The following is a 15,510-nucleotide window of genomic DNA, read 5'->3' on the forward strand; positions in this document are numbered from 1 at the left end:
TGTGATGGGATGTTAAATGGGTTGGGATCTGAGTTACTACAGCGAATTCTTTCCTGGGTGCTGGCTGGTGAGTCTTGCCCACATGCTCAGGGTTTAGCTCATCACCATATTTGGGGTCGAGAAGGAATTTTCCTCCAGGGCAGATTGGCAGAGGCCCTGGAGGTTTTTCTCCTTCCTCTGCAGCGTGGGGCAGGGGTCACTTGCTGGAGGATTCTCTGTACCTTGAGGTCTTTAAACCACGATTTGAGGACTTCAATAACTCAGACAGGTTAGGGGTTTGTTACAGGAGTGAGTGGGTGAGATTCTATGGCCTGCCTTGTGCAGGAGGTCAGACTAGATGATCATAATGGTCCCTTCTGACCTTAAAGTCTAAATCCCCTGCGACTGACTCCCAGGAGAGCCAGCGCAGTTCCAAAGGGCTGGGCAAGGGGTGAGATGGGCACCGCTCTCCCTGTCTCTGGACCCGCCCTGCCCATGATTACTAATTCAAATGCAGAGCTTTGTGGAGAGTCGTGTGTGGAGGGCTGGGATCAGGAGGAAAATGGCGCCCCCTTCTGGGGAATTGGAGAATGGGCCATTCCTGCCATTGAGCCTGGCTCTAGGGGGCCCTGGGACAAGGGGGGTTCCCGGGACGATTGTGGATCTGAGTGACCAAACTGCCCTGAACAATGCCTGTGTGTGCCTCAGGTCTCAGCAGCCCCTCCTACAAGGGCAGCCCATACCCTAGCCCCACGGCTACCTACCTACGCTCCAGGCCCACTCTGATTGTGTCAATGACTGACTGCAGAAGTCTCAGCTTTCTTGGTTGGGGGCTGGGGGTGCTGCAGGGGCAGATCACTCAGCCCCCTGGGAGGGGGTGGGCTTGGGAGTGCTTGGCCAGGGATCGCTCTCCTCTGGGATTGGCAGAGAATCCAGCCTCCCCACTCATTTAGCCTGGGTCTGCCCAGAGGGAGACCAGCACTGACTGTGGGTCATCGCCCTGGCCTGGGGTGGGAAGGTGATGCAGACCCAGGCTTTACCAGCGTGTAGGCACCAGAGCACACCTCTTCCCAGGTCCAAGGGGTCATTGTCAGGCAAAACCTGGCCTGGTGCAGGTGCTGGCGTTTCACCAGGCAGACAGACGGGGTAACCCCACTCTCTTCTCCACACAGCGGGCACGGCCCAGCCCCGGACGCTCTTCCACCCCTCGGTCACCATCAAGGAGGGCTACCTGCACCAGCGCAAGGCCGAGGGGCCCCACCTGCTCCCGCGCTTCACCTTCAAGAAACGCTACTTCTGGCTGAGCAGCGAGACCCTTTCCTACTCCAAGTCCCCAGAGTGGCAGGTGTGTGTCCCCCCAGTGCCCTCGAGAACGGAGACCTAGGCACTGCCACTCGCTAGGGCCAGGCTCCGGGACGGGAGGGTCATGCTAGCGGGAGGCAGGCAGAGCATGGACTGGGTCTCTGCTGTGGAGCTCTGCCGGTTCCCCTCAATCCCAGTCTGCACTCTCCTACCCCCGCTGCTACACCAGCCCTGGGCTCCCCCCAGCTCTGCCACCGCCCATCAATCCCCCCACCCTCCGTGCAGCTACACCAGCCCTGGGCTCCCCCCAGCTCTGCCACCGCCCATCAATCCCCCCACCCTCCGCGCTGCTACACCAGCCCTGGGCTCCCCCCAGCTCTGCCACCGCCCATCAATCCCCCCACACCCCGCGCTGCTACACAAGCCCTGGGCTCCCCCCAGCTCTGCCACTGCCCATCAATCCCCCACCCCCTCCGTGCTGCTATACCAGCCCTCGGCTCCCCCCAGCTCTGCCACCGCCCATCAATCTCCCCACCCCCCGCGCTGCTACACCAGCCCTGGGCTCCCCCCAGCTCTGCCACCGCCCATCAATCCCCCCACCTCCCCGCGCTGCTACACCAGCCCTGGGCTCCCCCCAGCTCTGCCACCCACCATCAATCCCCCCACCCCCCGCGCTGCTACACCAGCTCTGGGCTCCCCCCAGCTCTGCCACCGCCCATCAATCCCCCCACCTCCCCGCGCTGCTACACCAGCCCTGGGCTCCCCCCAGCTCTGCCACTGCCCATCAATCTCCCCACCCCCCGTGCTGCTATACCAGCCCTGGGCTCCCACCAGCTCTGCCACCGCCCATCAATCCCCCCACCCCTCGTGCTGCTATATCAGCCCTGGGCTCCCCCCAGCTCTGCCACTGCCCATCAATCCCCCCACCCCCCGCGCTGCTATACAAGCCCTGGGCTCCCCCTGGCCCCAGCTCTACCAGCGCCCCCAATCCCACTCTGCACTGCCCCCCTCCCCCCCTGCTATGCCAGCCCTGGGCTCCCCCTTCCCCCAGCTCTGCCAGTGCCCCTCAATCCCCCCACCCCCTGCGCTGCTACACCAGCCCTGGGCTCCCCCCAGCTCTGCCACCGCCCATCAATCCCCCCACCCCCTGCACTGCTACATCAGCCCTGGGCTCCCCCCAGCTCTGCCACCGCGCATCAATCCCCCCACCCCCTGCACTGCTACATCAGCCCTGGGCTCCCCCCAGCTCTGCCACCACCCATCAAACCCCCCACCCCCCGCGCTGCTACACCAGCCCTGGGCTCCCCCCAGCTCTGCCATCGCCCATCAATCCCCCCACTCCCCTTCTCTGCTACACCAGCCCTGGGCTCCCCCCAGCTCTGCCACCGCCCATCAATCCCCCCAGCCCCCCTGCTGCTACACCAGCCCTGGGCTCCCCCCAGCTCTGCCACCGCCCATCAATCCCCCCACCCCCCCCGTGCTGCTACACCAGCCCTGGGCTCCCTCCAGCTCTGCCATCGCCCATCAATCCCCCCACCCCCCACGCTGCTACACCAGCCCTGGGACCCCCTTCCCCAGCTCTGCCAGCGCCCCTCAATCCCTCCACGCCCCTGCTCTGCTACACCAGCCCAGGGCTCCCCCTTCCCCCAGCTCTGCCAGCACTCCTCAATCCCACTCTGCTCCGCCCCTTCCCCCCCGCTATACCAACTCTGGGCTCCTCCTTCCCTCAGCTCTGCCAGTGCCCCTCAATCCCACCCCCCACTGCTATGCTAGCCCTGGGCTCCTCCTTCCCCCAGCTCTGCTGGCGCCCCTCAATCCCAGTGTGCACTCCCCCCGTGCTGCTATACCAGCCCTGGGCTCCCCCTTCCCTAGCTCTGCCGGCACCCCTCAATCCCACCCTGCACCAGCCCGCCCCTGCTGCTGCACCAACCCTGGGCTCCCCCCAGCTCTGCCAGCATCCCTCAATCCCCCCACCCCCTGTGCTGCTATACCAGCCCTGGGCTCCCCCCAGCAATGCCAGCACCCCTCAATCCCAGCTACCCCCCCCAACTGCTATACCAGCCCTGGGCTCCCCGTTCCCCTAGCTCTGCCGGCGTCCCTCAATCCCACCCTGCACCAGCCCGCCCCTGCTGCTACACCAACACTGGGCTCTCCCCAGCTCTGCCACCTCCCATCAATCCCCCCACCCCCTGCACTGCTACACCAGCCCTGGGCTCCCCCCAGCTCTGCCACCGCCCATCAATCCGCCCACCCCCCGCGCTGCTACAGCAGCCCTGGGCTCCCCCCAGCTCTGCCATCGCCCATCAATCCCCACACCCCGCTTCTCTGCTACACCAGCCCTGAGCTCCCCCCAGCTCTGCCACCGCCCATCAATCCCCCCACTCCCTTGCGCTTCTACATCAGCCCTGGGACCCCCTTCCCCTAGCTCTGCCGGCGTCCCTCAATCCCAGCTCCCCCCCCAACTGCTATACCAGCCCTGGGCTCCCCCTTCCCCCAGCTCTGCCGGCGTCCCTCAATCCCACCCTGCACCAGCCCGCCCCTGCTGCTACACCAACACTGGGCTCTCCCCAGCTCTGCCACCTCCCATCAATCCCCCCACCCCCCCGTGCTGCTACACCAACACTGGGCTCTCCCCAGCTCTGCCACCTCCCATCAATCCCCCCACCCCCCCGTGCTGCTACACCAGCCCTGGGCTCCCCCCAGCTCTGCCACCGCCCATCAATCCCCCCACCCTCCGTGCTGCTACACCAGCCCTGGGCTCCCCCCAGCTCTGCCATCGCCCATCAATCCCCACACCCCGCTTCTCTGCTACACCAGCCCTGAGCTCCCCCCAGCTCTGCCACCGCCCATCAATCCCTCCACCCCCCTGCTCTGCTACACCAGCCCAGGGCTCCCCCTTCCCCCAGCTCTGCCAGCACTCCTCAATCCCACTCTGCACCGCCCCTCCCCCCCCCGCTATACCAACTCTGGGCTCCTCCTTCCCCCAGCTCTGCCAGTGCCCCTCAATCCCCCCTCCCCACTGCTATGCTAGCCCTGGGCTCCTCCTTCCCCCAGCTCTGCTGGCGCCCCTCAATCCCAGTGTGCACTCCCCCCATGCTGCTATACCAGCCCTGGGCTCCCCCTTCCCCCAGCTCTGCCGGCACCCCTCAATCCCACCCTGCACCAGCCCGCCCCTGTTGCTACACCAACCCTGGGCTCCCCCCAGCTCTGCCATCATCCCTCTATCCCCCCACCCCCTGTGCTGCTATACCAGCCCTGGGCTCCCCCCAGCAATGCCAGCACCCCTCAATCCCAGCTACCCCCCGCAACTGCTATACCAGCCCTGGGCTCCCCCCAGCAATGCCAGCACCCCTCAATCCCAGCTGCCCCCCCCAACTGCTATACCAGCCCTGGGCTCCCCCTTCCCCCAGCTCTGCCGGCATCCCTCAATCCCAGCTGCCCCCCCCAACTGCTATACCAGCCCTGGGCTCCCCCTTCCCCCAGCTCTGCCGGCGTCCCTCAATCCCAGTCTGCCCCCCACCCCCCCCGCCACTGCTATACAGCCCTGGGCTCCCCCTTCCTCCAGCTCTGCCAGCACCCCTCAGTCCCAGTGTACACCTCCCTCCCACGCTACTATGCCAGGCCTGGGCTCCCCCTCCCCCCAGCTCTGCCAGCGCCCCATAATCCCACCGGCCCTCCCCCTGCTCTACGAGCCCTGAGCTCCCCAATGTTTCTTCATGCAGGTTCGCTCCTCCATCCCCATCCAGCGGATCCGCGCCGTGGAGAGGGTGGATGAAAACGCCTTCCAGCAGCCACACATGATGCAGATCATAACACAGGACAACGAAGGGCAGCTGCACACCATGTACATCCAGTGCAAGGCGAGTTCCTGCCAGGGAGGGGGCCCAGTGCAGCAGGGCCCTGGCAGCGTGGTCACCAATCTGCTGAGCCAGCACCACCTGCTGCCCAGTGTGCGCTGAGTGTCCCCTCTGGGCCAGCTCTGTGGAGGACAGGGCCTGGCAGGACCCCCACCTGGGGGCCTTCGTGCGTTAGTTCAACCCATGGTGGCCCCTGGTGCGACCGTGGTGTCAGTGGGCCCCTGAGATTTGGAGCCCTGGGCAGTACCATCCAGCTGCCGGGCTGGGCTTGTCGGGCAGGGGCAGCAGAGGGTCTGTTCCGTCACTTTAACTGAGACCATTGCCAAGCTGACCATGGCATGAGAAAAAAAGAGGGGGTAAAAATCTGGATGAGTCTTATCCAATCCATGGATCACACTGCAGCCTGGAACAGTCTGTGCTGAGGTGTAGATGGGGAAACTGAGGTACCAAAGGGGGAGGGACTTATCCAAGGTCACCCAGCAGGCTGGAGCCAGAACTAGAACTCTTGGGGGAGCGGGGAGGATGCGGCGCCATCCTCTGTGGCTGAGACTCCCCTGTCTCCAGCAGAATGTGAACGAGTTGAACCAGTGGCTCTCGGCCATCCGCAAGGCCAGCATCTGCAATGAACACATGCTGCCCTCTTGCCACCCGGGTGCCTTCCGGGGCAACCGCTGGACCTGCTGCCTGCAGCCCGACCGCACAGGTAACTGGCCCCTGCCAGCTACAGGGCTGCTGCAAATTCAGCCCACTGGGCTTTGGCAAGGGAAGGGGCTTTTTCGACCCAGAGACCTCTCTATGCTGCTGCTTCTCCGCTTGGGGATAGATGGGGCCATCTAAGGGTTGGGAGATCCAGGCCCCCTCCCCCTGATAACACCCAGTCCATTGCACCTGCACAGCTCAAAGTACTTCACACAGGACAGCACTAGCCTTACCCCCATTGCACAGATGAGAAACCGAGGTACAGGGCAGGGAAATAACTTGCCGAAGGTCACCCAGCAGGCCCGGGAACAGAACCCAGGTCTCCCAAGCTCCACTCAAGTGCTCGATCCACTGGCACAGCACCTGGGCCTGGGGGAGGGTAGCAAAGGCCACACATCAGCCCCAAGCAGCTGTTAACCCAGTGGCCTGGTAGCAGAGTGGTCTGGCGGGAGCCCTGACCTGGCTGGAAGGCTGGATCTCCCTGACCCATGGCCTTGGGAGAGATGGGGGAGAGGGCTTCCCTGGAGGTTGACTGGCTAGTCAGGAGCGACCCGCTCTGATCCTAGACCCTTGCAGGCAGGGCCCCAGGCTCACCCGGTACCCTGCATGGCAACCCCTCCTGCCAGCACCTCGGGGCTCGTTGGAACAGTCCTTTTTATCCTGCCCCCAGTGCGCGGCTGCAGCCGGACTCACTCTGCCGTGACCCTGGGGGACTGGAGCGACCCCCTCGACCCGGATGCCGAGACCCAGATGGTGTACGGGCAGCTCTTGCTGGCGAGAGACAAGCTCAGGTCAGTGCAGCTGCGGGATGAGGGTGGGTAACACCAGTGCAGGCAGGTGGGGGCAGAGCCATGGCCAGGAGTTGTGCATGGTGGGGGCAGTGGTCACCCTGTGGCTGGCATGGTGCGGGGGACTTGCAATGGAGTAGGGAAGCCATGGAGCCTGGGGCAGGGAGGAGAGCTTGGGCCTTGGAGCTTTTCCCCCATTCGAAACACACTCCTTGGACACCAGAGCATGGCTACTCCTTGTCTGGACAGGATCGGGGCCCCAGGGAGGGGCGCTGAGTTCTAATCCTAGAGCTCAGGGCGTGGCAGGGGGGAGCTAGGGTGGTTCTGAGGGGATGGGGCTGGTTTCAGCTGCCCCCCCTTGCAGGTGCTGTTGGCATTAACTCTGAGCTATTAACTGCCATCCCATTCCCCTTCCCCTCGTCTCTCTGGCGAGCTGCTGGGGGAAGCCCCTGCCCCATCTCCCGGGGAGGAGGGTTTTGGTTGCAGCTGGCACTGATCATTAGCCCAGTTATCTCAGCCTGCAGCAGTCGCCACTTTTTTCTGTGATCAGCCCCTGCTCAAACACTTGTCCCCCGCATCCTGTTCCACCCCCGGTAGGGGGCAGCGCCAACCTGACACCCTCAGAGTAGGGCATGAGCCAGACTGGAGTGCAGCCTCTGGCTTCAGATGGCCCCTGGCATGGGTGAATTTCACCTTGCCTGGCTTCCAGTTCCCACCACCAGAGGTCTCCCCTCCCTAAATTGTTACCCTTGAGAAAGCCCTTATACAGTCGCGGCTTGAGGAGGGTTACGGGTCTTCCTCCCATGGCCCAAGGGGTTCCTTGGCCTGGGGGGATCCCCTGCACCCCACACAGCATCTTGGGATTCTTCCCCAACTGCCCCCTCCCTCTGGGGCTGAGGAGGAAGGTTCCCTCCAGTCCCGACCTGCAGGGATGTTGCCCTCCACCAGAGCTCCTACCCATAGCATCAGATGGGGGCATCCTGTGCCATTGCAGGGAGGCCTTGTCTACACTAGGGAAATTAGGAGCCGGAGCTGCCCATTGGTGCTGGCAGCAAGGTGGAAACCGTAGTGTAGCCAGAGCTCAGGAGCAATCCGTGTCGTGTTGTCTAACCCTGCTTGGAGCAAGTCAGGACGCTTTGGTGGTGGGCGTACCTGAGTAGACCCAGACAGATGTGCTAGGCCTTGCACCTGTTCCTCTTTTGTAGGGTTCTGCAGCACAGATGCTTCCGTCCTTCTGTAGCTTGCAGGTTTTTCAGGGCTGGGACCATCCTTCTGTTCTGTGTTTTCACCTAGCACAGTGGGGTCCCTGCAGATGCTGCCCCACTACAGATAACAAGTACTGCTGTCACAGGTCATGGGTATTGATCATCGTTTCTAGGGACGCATCTGCCCGGTGTCTCCCCTGCCTGCATGCAGGATCTTGGGCGTTCTCCCATCGGGGCAGCGTGAGCGGTGACGGGCGTGCTAGTGGGAAATGCTGGTTCTGTCACTGAGCCCACGCAATCTCCCCAGCACGGGGTGTGCAGGCCTCGAGCCTGTGCCCCTGAAGGGATTCCTGGGGGCCCAACGAACCGAGATGTAGTCTCTGCCCCGGAGGGACTGTTAGGGAGTGTGGTAGAGGCCACAGGTAGATCAAGGCCTTGTTGTGCAAGGTGCTGTACAGACACATGGGGGCCATCAACACCACGGAAGATGCGATGGCAGCGCAGGTAGGTCCCAACAGCAGTGAAGATGTGATGCACGGGCTTTGGAAGGGCAGCTGCCCAGTGCAGGCCTGTCAGGACCCTGGCTACATACCCAGGTTGCTTGCCCACCCCGACATCCATGCTGCTGCATCTTTACTGCTGGATTACCAGCTGGACCTGTCTGCACTGCAAGCACCCTTCGTGTGCGGCACAGATGAATCTCGAGTGAGAGCCTGTCACTGCCCTCAGTGCTGGCAGCTGAACCAGGGAAAAGGGGGGGCAATAGCGACAACCCCTGGGGGAACCCCTGGGGTGAGCCGCTTCCATCTCATTCCAGCCCCGTAATTGGCCCCAAGAGGAGACTAAAAGGCAGGAGAACCAGTCAGCGACCTGAACCCCAGCAGGTTATGTGGGTTCCTGGACACCTTGCCCTAGTAATCTGAGCCTGTAACATCCCAGGGGAGATGAGAGAGGGAGGGGTCCCAAGCTCTGTGCTCTGGACACCCCTTCTCACCTTTGGTTATTAGATCATTATATCAGGAGAGCTCACAGAGCTGGGCTGCGGCCCCATTGCCTTCATGGCTGTTCAGACCAGGTGGGACCATACAGACTGGGACTGGGGCAGGGGGCCATAGGGGCGAGGGTGAGGGGGCCCTGGTGCACGGGGCCATCAGGACTGGGAGCCCCCTGCGCATGGGGCTGTACAGACCGGGGCTGGGGTGGGGGGCATACAGTACAGGATGGTGGGCTCCCTTGCATGTGGTTCTGTACAGACCCGGTGAGGCGGGGGGGGTGTTGCTCACGTGTGAGGCTGTACAGACTGGAACTAGGGCAGGGGGGCCGTACGGACCGGGGTGGGGGATTTGCTTGCGTGTGAGGGTGTACAGACCAGGGCCAGGATGGAAGGGGCTGTATGGACTGGGGTGGGGGCTCCTTTGCATGTGGGGCCGTACAGACCAGGGTGAGGGGTTGGCATGCAGACCGGAGTGGGGGCTCCCTGGCACGTGGGGCTGTACAGACCAGGGTGAGGGTTGGCATACAGACCGGGGTGGGGGTTCCCTTGCATGTGGGGCTGTACAAACCAGGGTGAGGGATTGGCATGCAGACCGGAGTGGGGGCTTCCTGGCACGTGGGGCTGTACATACCAGGGTGAGGGTTGGCATACAGACCGGGGTGGGGGCTCCCTTGCCTGTGGGGCTGTACAGACCAGGGTGAGGGATTGGCATGCAGACAGGGGTGGGGGCTCCCTTGCCTGTGGGGCTGTATAGACCAGGGTGAGGGGTTGGCATACAGACGGGGGTGGGGGCTCCCTTGTGTGTGGGGCTGTGCAGAGCAGGGTGAGGGGTTGGCATGCAGACCGGGGTGGGGGCTCCCTTGTGTGGGGGGCTGTACAGACCAGGGTGAGGGATTGGCATGCAGACCGGGGTGGGGGCTCCCTTGCCTGTGGGGCTGTACAGACCAGGGTGAGGGGTTGGCATGCAGACCGGGGTGGGGGCTCCCTTGCCTGTGGGGCTGTACAGACCAGGGTGAGGGGTTGGCATGCAGACCGGAGTGGGGGCTTCCTGGCACGTGGGGCTGTACAGACCAGGGTGAGGGTTGGCATACAGACCGGGGTGGGGGCTCCCTTGCCTGTGGGGCTGTACAGACCAGGGTGAGGGATTGGCATGCAGACAGGGGTGGGGGCTCCCTTGCCTGTGGGGCTGTATAGACCAGGGTGAGGGGTTGGCATACAGACCGGGGTGGGGGCTCCCTTGTGTGTGGGGCTGTACAGACCAGGGTGAGGGGTTGGCATACAGACCGGGGTGGGGGCTCCCTTGCGTGTGGGGCTGTACAGACCAGGGTGAGGGATTGGCATGCAGACCGGGGTGGGGGCTCCCTTGCCTGTGGGGCTGTGCAGACCAGGGTGAGGGGTTGGCATGCAGACCGGGGTGGGGGCTCTCTTGTGTGTGGGGCTGTACGGACCAGGGTGAGGGATTGGCATGCAGACCGGGGTGGGGGCTCCCTTGCCTGTGGGGCTGTACAGACCAGGGTGAGGGGTTGGCATACAGACTGGGGTGGGGGCTCTCTTGTGTGTGGGGCTGTACAGACCAGGGTGAGGGGTTGGCATGCAGACCGGGGTGGGGGCTCCCTGGCACGTGGGGCTGTACGGACAGACAGTAGCTGGTGCCCCTGCCCCTAAGAACTCGCGTGTCTCCTCTCTCCACAGGGAGAAGTACATTGAGTGTTCCGATGTGGGGCTGGCGCCGGAGCAGGAGAGGGGCCCTGGTACTCGTGCCCAGGGAGGTACGGAGGTCCCTCCCCGCCACAGGACTCAGGAACGGGCCGCAGGCCTGTGGCTAGGGTTGCCAACTTTCTACTTGTACAAAACCAAACACCCTTGCCCCACCCCCTGCCCTGTTCCTCCTCCTAGGCCCCACCCCTGCCCAGGCCCTTCTCCAAGGCCCCACCTCCTGCCCACTCCATCCCTTCTCCCTCTGTCGCTCGCTCTCCCAACCCTCACTCACTGGCTCATTTTCACAGGGCTGGCTCAGGGGGCTGGGTTGTGGGAGGGGATGAGGCCAGAAATGAGGAGGTCAGGGTGCGGGAGGGGGCTCCGGGCTGAGGCAGTGGGTTGGGATGCAGGAGGGAGTGAGGGCTCTGAGGTGGGGGTGAGGGGTTTGGGGTGCAGGAGGGTGCTCCAGGCTAGGACCCCCAGTGCACTGCAGAGCCGCCATCTCCAGTGCCCTGCAGAGCTGCCCTGGGAGTCGGGCGGCAGGTTTGCACTGCACTAGGGTCCGTGGGTGGTAGGTCTGTATTGCACTGGGGGCTGGGAGTGGCAGGTCTGCGCTGCCCAGGGGGCCAGGGGGTGGCAGATCTGTGCTGCCCTGGAGTCGGAGGTGGCAGGTCTGCATTGCACTGGGGGCTGGGAGTGGCAGGTCTGCACTGCCCTGGGGGCCGGGGGGTGGCAGGTCTGCGCTGCCCTGGAGGTTGGGGGTGGCAGGTCTGCACTGCCCTGGAGGCCGGGAGTGGCAGGTCTGCGCTGCCCTGGGGGCCGGGGGGTGGCAGGTCTGCGCTGCCCTGGAGGCCAGGAGTGGCAGGTCTGTGCTGCCCTGGGGGCCGGGGGTGGCAGGTCTGCGCTGCCCTGGGGGTCTGGGGAGTGGCAGGTCTGCGCTGCCCTGGAGGCCGGGAGTGGCAGGTCTGTGCTGCCCTGGGGGCCGGGGGGTGGCAGGTCTGCGCTGCCCTGGGGGCCGGGGGTGGCAGGTCTGCGCCACCCTGGGGGATGAGGGGGGCAAGGATCTGGCTGCGCTAGCTGGCCTAGCCTGGCCTGGGGGAAGTGAGCCTAGCGGGGATCTGGGCATGGGAGTGAGCATGTGGGTCTGACCTGAGCCCGGCCAGCCCTGATCTGTAGGGCCCGCTCCAAGGCCTGTGCCTGCCAAGGGCACTGCGGGCTGCCTGCCCCTCTCCTTCACTACCCTCCTCTCCCTCTGTCCTGCAGAGCCAGGCTGTTCCTGCCAGGAGCGCCGGAGGGCCGCTGCTGCCCGCCTGCTGAACGTCATACAAGACCTGGAGCGTGCCCACAGCGCCTTCGAGCGCCGGGAGAAGGAGGAGGCAGACAATGACTCTCACCACCCCTGAGAAGCCTCCTCCCCCTTCCCCACCCCATCCCTCCCTGGTGCCTCGGTTGGACCGTGCCCGCCTGACAGTGGTGCATGAGAGTGGGCCCTGGTGCTGGGAGACACCGGCTCTGGGCTGGGAGTGGCGATGGCAGTGGCCACGTGGGCACCCCACAGCTCAGGCCAGAGGTGGCCTAGCACGTCCTGCTCTCCTGCCTCCCGGCCTGCTGTAGTGCCCAAATCAACCATCAGATGGCACTTGAAACCCTCCATGAGCCACACCGTGAACAGCACCAGCCAACTTCCTTGCTGTCCTTTTCCCTGTGGGACAGAGCCAGGATCCGCAGCCTGGGCAGGTTAGCTGTGCCCATGCCCCAGTGCCATCCTCCTGCAGGCTGTACCTGACCTTGCCACGCAGGGCCTTCCCGCTGAACCTCAGTCCCTGTGCGCCGCCAGCCAGTGCCTGCTGCCCTGGTGTCCCAGAGGAGTGTGGGGGTGGCAAACAGCCTGCCCCTGGCTCCCAAAGACAGCTCACCCACCCCATCTGTGCCTTTCCCACCCCACATTCCAGCCTTCGTGGCCACTGGGCGAGGGGAGGCGCTTCTGTGTCTGTAACTGATGAAGACCTCAAGTGAGCCCCTAGCCATGATCCTTTGAACAAGAGCCGGGCTCTTGGGTGGAATCGCGCGTGGGCCGGACCGCGGCCCTGCAGCACTCCTGGCTGTGCACCAGAAAGCTGTCCGGCCTGCATGCCAACCTCCGCCAGCCCGTCTCTCTCCCCCAATTCCACCTGCGCTGGCCCATGAGCCAGCCACCATGAACTCAGCTCTCCCCAGCACCTCCTGGTGGTGGCAAATCTAAGCTCTGCCACTGGAGGGTTAAACTCCTCCAGCTCCCCAGGGGATGATGGCTTGTGCCTAGAGCGCAGTGGGTGGGGAGCCCCCTGTGCTGTGCTCGGAGGTGGAACCCAGGGCCCTGCATCTACTGGGTGCTCCTTTAAATCACTGCCCTGACACTCCATCCATGTGTGCACTGCGTGGCTATCCGCACCGCCCCTCTGGGTGCCCCACAGCCTGCCCTGCGTGCACAGGGCTGAGCGTAAAACCCAGCTGGGTGCCTCTTTGCTTGTGCCAAAGTCCTGCTCAGGAAGCGAAGGGGGCTACCCCAGGGACGTCCCGCCAAGATGTGGAGAAGTCTACATCACTCGGAGTTAACTCTGGTAATAGGCCAGAGCAGGACAAAGAAGCCAAGTTGAAGCAGGCTGGATAAACAGACAGATCCTGGAGCAAGGTGAGGTGTGATGGGGCCAGAGGGGGGTGAGTGCGGCTGAAATGTGAGCTCCTGAACCAGCCCAAAGCCCTGAGGAATGTGAGACTGGCAGTGTGCCAGCAGAGCGCTCCCCTTCCCCTCTCCAGGGCAAAGCTCTGACCAAGGGGGCAACTGGTCCGCTCAGCTCGCTGCACCCCGTGGCTAGCAAATGGGCAGCCTGTGGCTGCGTGCACTTCCGCCTGCATGGGCCATTGGGAACAGAGTCAGGGGGCCCCGGCTGGTGCCAAATGGCCAGGCTGTGGTTGTCAAGGCAGGGGGCAGACATCTTGCAGACTGGCTCACTGGCTATCCCAGGGCAGGGGGCTTTGGACTTAACCTAGGTCAGTGATTCTCATTTGCGGACCCCTTTGGAAAGCAGTTGTCTGTATATAGAGCTGAACGCTGTTCAGTCAGTTTTCAGTCACAGTCGGTCGCAGACCCTTAGCCATCGCCCACAGACACCCAGGGTCCATGGCCCACGGCCCTAGATATATTTGCACACTCCTCTCTGTCTCTTGTGCGTCTCTCTGTGTATGTCACACACACAAACTGTGTTTAAAGAACTGTAATAAAGCTGCCAAATGAAGCCCTCAAACATTAAGACGTGCTGGACATAGGGAGGTCCAGGCACCCTGAATTCAGCCCCCTGGGCCAGTCTTCCGTTCCAGGTGCACATACAGTTGTTTTCCCCAGGGCCCTGTGCAGAGGAGGGGCCATGCACACTGAAGCAGCAGCTGGCCAATATTTTGTTTGCTCCTCAGTGCTGTGTGTGTGGTCCCAGCCGTTAGTTACTGCTCACCATTCAGCCCCTCTCTGGAGACAGAATAGTTCCTTCATGGGCGTTTTCCCGGCTCTCATGGCTATAGTATGAGGGCTTCACAAGCATTAAGTCCACTAATTTTAGGTGCCCAATATAGGCGCCAACTTCCCCTCTGCCTGGTGGGTGCTCGACCTTCCTGCCCCTGGCGCACCTCTTCCTGCCCCTGTTCCATATCCTTCCCCCAAGTTCCTGCTCCTGCCCTGCCTCTTCTCCACCGCCTCCCCTGAGTGCGCCGCGTCCCTGCTCCTTCCCTTCCTCCCAGAAAGTCCTAAGCGCCGCCAGACAGCTGCTGAGCAGCGGGGTGGGAAGCGCTGGGAGGGAGGGGGAGGAAAGGGGCTGCGGTGCGCTCAAGGGGGAAAGGAGGTGAATGGGGGAGCTTTGCTGCTAGTGAGTGTGGAACACCCACTAATTTTTCCCTGTGGGTGCTGCAGCCCTGGAGCACCCCCGGAATCGATGCCTATGATGCCCAATATGCGAGGCCTAGGACCCTCATTTTTCAGAGTACTCGCTACTATCACACCCGATATGTCCAAAGCCCAGCGCCCACTGACTGAAGTTGCAGCTGTGAGTGCTCAGCACTGCTGCCAATCCAACCCAGGGGCCAGCCTATGCTCTGAATAAGGCAGGCGGCCTGTGGGAAAAATAGTATGTGATCGTGGTAGTGAAGACTGTACTTAATGCCTACACCCGGGGCCACGGGCATCCTTAATTCTGGCATTTCCTCACTTTTGGGCACTCGACGTTGGAACCTTAATGTTGTAAAGTAGTTTTTTGTGTGTAATTTCCTAACTTTTTAATAAAGCAAATTTCAAAAACAGACATTCCATCATGTGATATCATACTGACATCCCCATGGCCCTGCAAGGTTGGAGCCTTTAGATCCAACCCAGAGGCCTCTGCCGCTGGAGTATTAGCAGTAGTAGGTTGTTAGCCTCTGTAGACCAGCACTACAGGGGGTGGGATACTTTGCTAGTGGCTTTCGCAGCTATTTGCTGAGAGACGAAGGATGAGATGCAGGAATGAGGTCCCATTCCAGGCACTGAGCAGGGTGTTGTGGTGGGCGCAGACTTTTCTGCCCCCTTTTCCCAAGTGTGACCTTTTCTGTCCTGTCCCCTCCAACCTGTCCCTGTCTTGGGCCTGTCTCTTCCCTGCCCCGACTTCTTGTCCCATTCGCCATGCCTAGCCAGTCCTAGTCTCCATTCCTTGGGCTTCTCGTATCAGTCCCAGTTTCCTTGCCCAGCACGTACCAGTCTCACCCCTCTGGACTCACTGGCCCAGTCACCTGCCACTCCCATTTCCCGGCTCCATGTCCAGCTAGTCCCAGTTCTCCACCTCCCAGCTTCTCGTCCAATCTGTGCTCCCCCCCTCCCCACCGCCCACATTTCCCATCGCCCTGTCAGTCCCAATCTCCCTCCCGGGATACTTGTGTGTCCTCAGAGTCCCCTTGTCCCTGCCCAGCCACTCCCAGTCTCCCGTCCC

General features: G+C 62.9%; 1 protein-coding gene across 4 annotated transcripts in view; it reads left to right on the top strand.

The window, feature by feature from the left end:
* The window catches only part of RASAL1 (RAS protein activator like 1), a 145,797-nt gene extending 131,592 nt beyond the window's left edge, over positions 1-14,205 (top strand). For all 4 annotated transcript variants that reach the window (XM_030582343.1, XM_030582345.1, XM_030582342.1 and 1 more), the window contains 6 exons: positions 1,152-1,324; positions 5,004-5,141; positions 5,706-5,841; positions 6,508-6,628; positions 10,517-10,593; positions 11,786-14,205. In XM_030582343.1, coding sequence (XP_030438203.1) covers positions 1,152-1,324; positions 5,004-5,141; positions 5,706-5,841; positions 6,508-6,628; positions 10,517-10,593; positions 11,786-11,925 — 785 coding nt within the window. In that variant the 3' untranslated portion in view covers positions 11,926-14,205. The remainder of the gene's footprint in view (positions 1-1,151; positions 1,325-5,003; positions 5,142-5,705; positions 5,842-6,507; positions 6,629-10,516; positions 10,594-11,785) is intronic.
* Positions 14,206-15,510: the final 1,305 nt, after the last annotated feature.

This window comes from Gopherus evgoodei, chromosome 13 (assembly GCF_007399415.2).
Source record: "Gopherus evgoodei ecotype Sinaloan lineage chromosome 13, rGopEvg1_v1.p, whole genome shotgun sequence".
In the NCBI taxonomy this organism is placed as follows: Eukaryota; Metazoa; Chordata; order Testudines; family Testudinidae; genus Gopherus; species Gopherus evgoodei.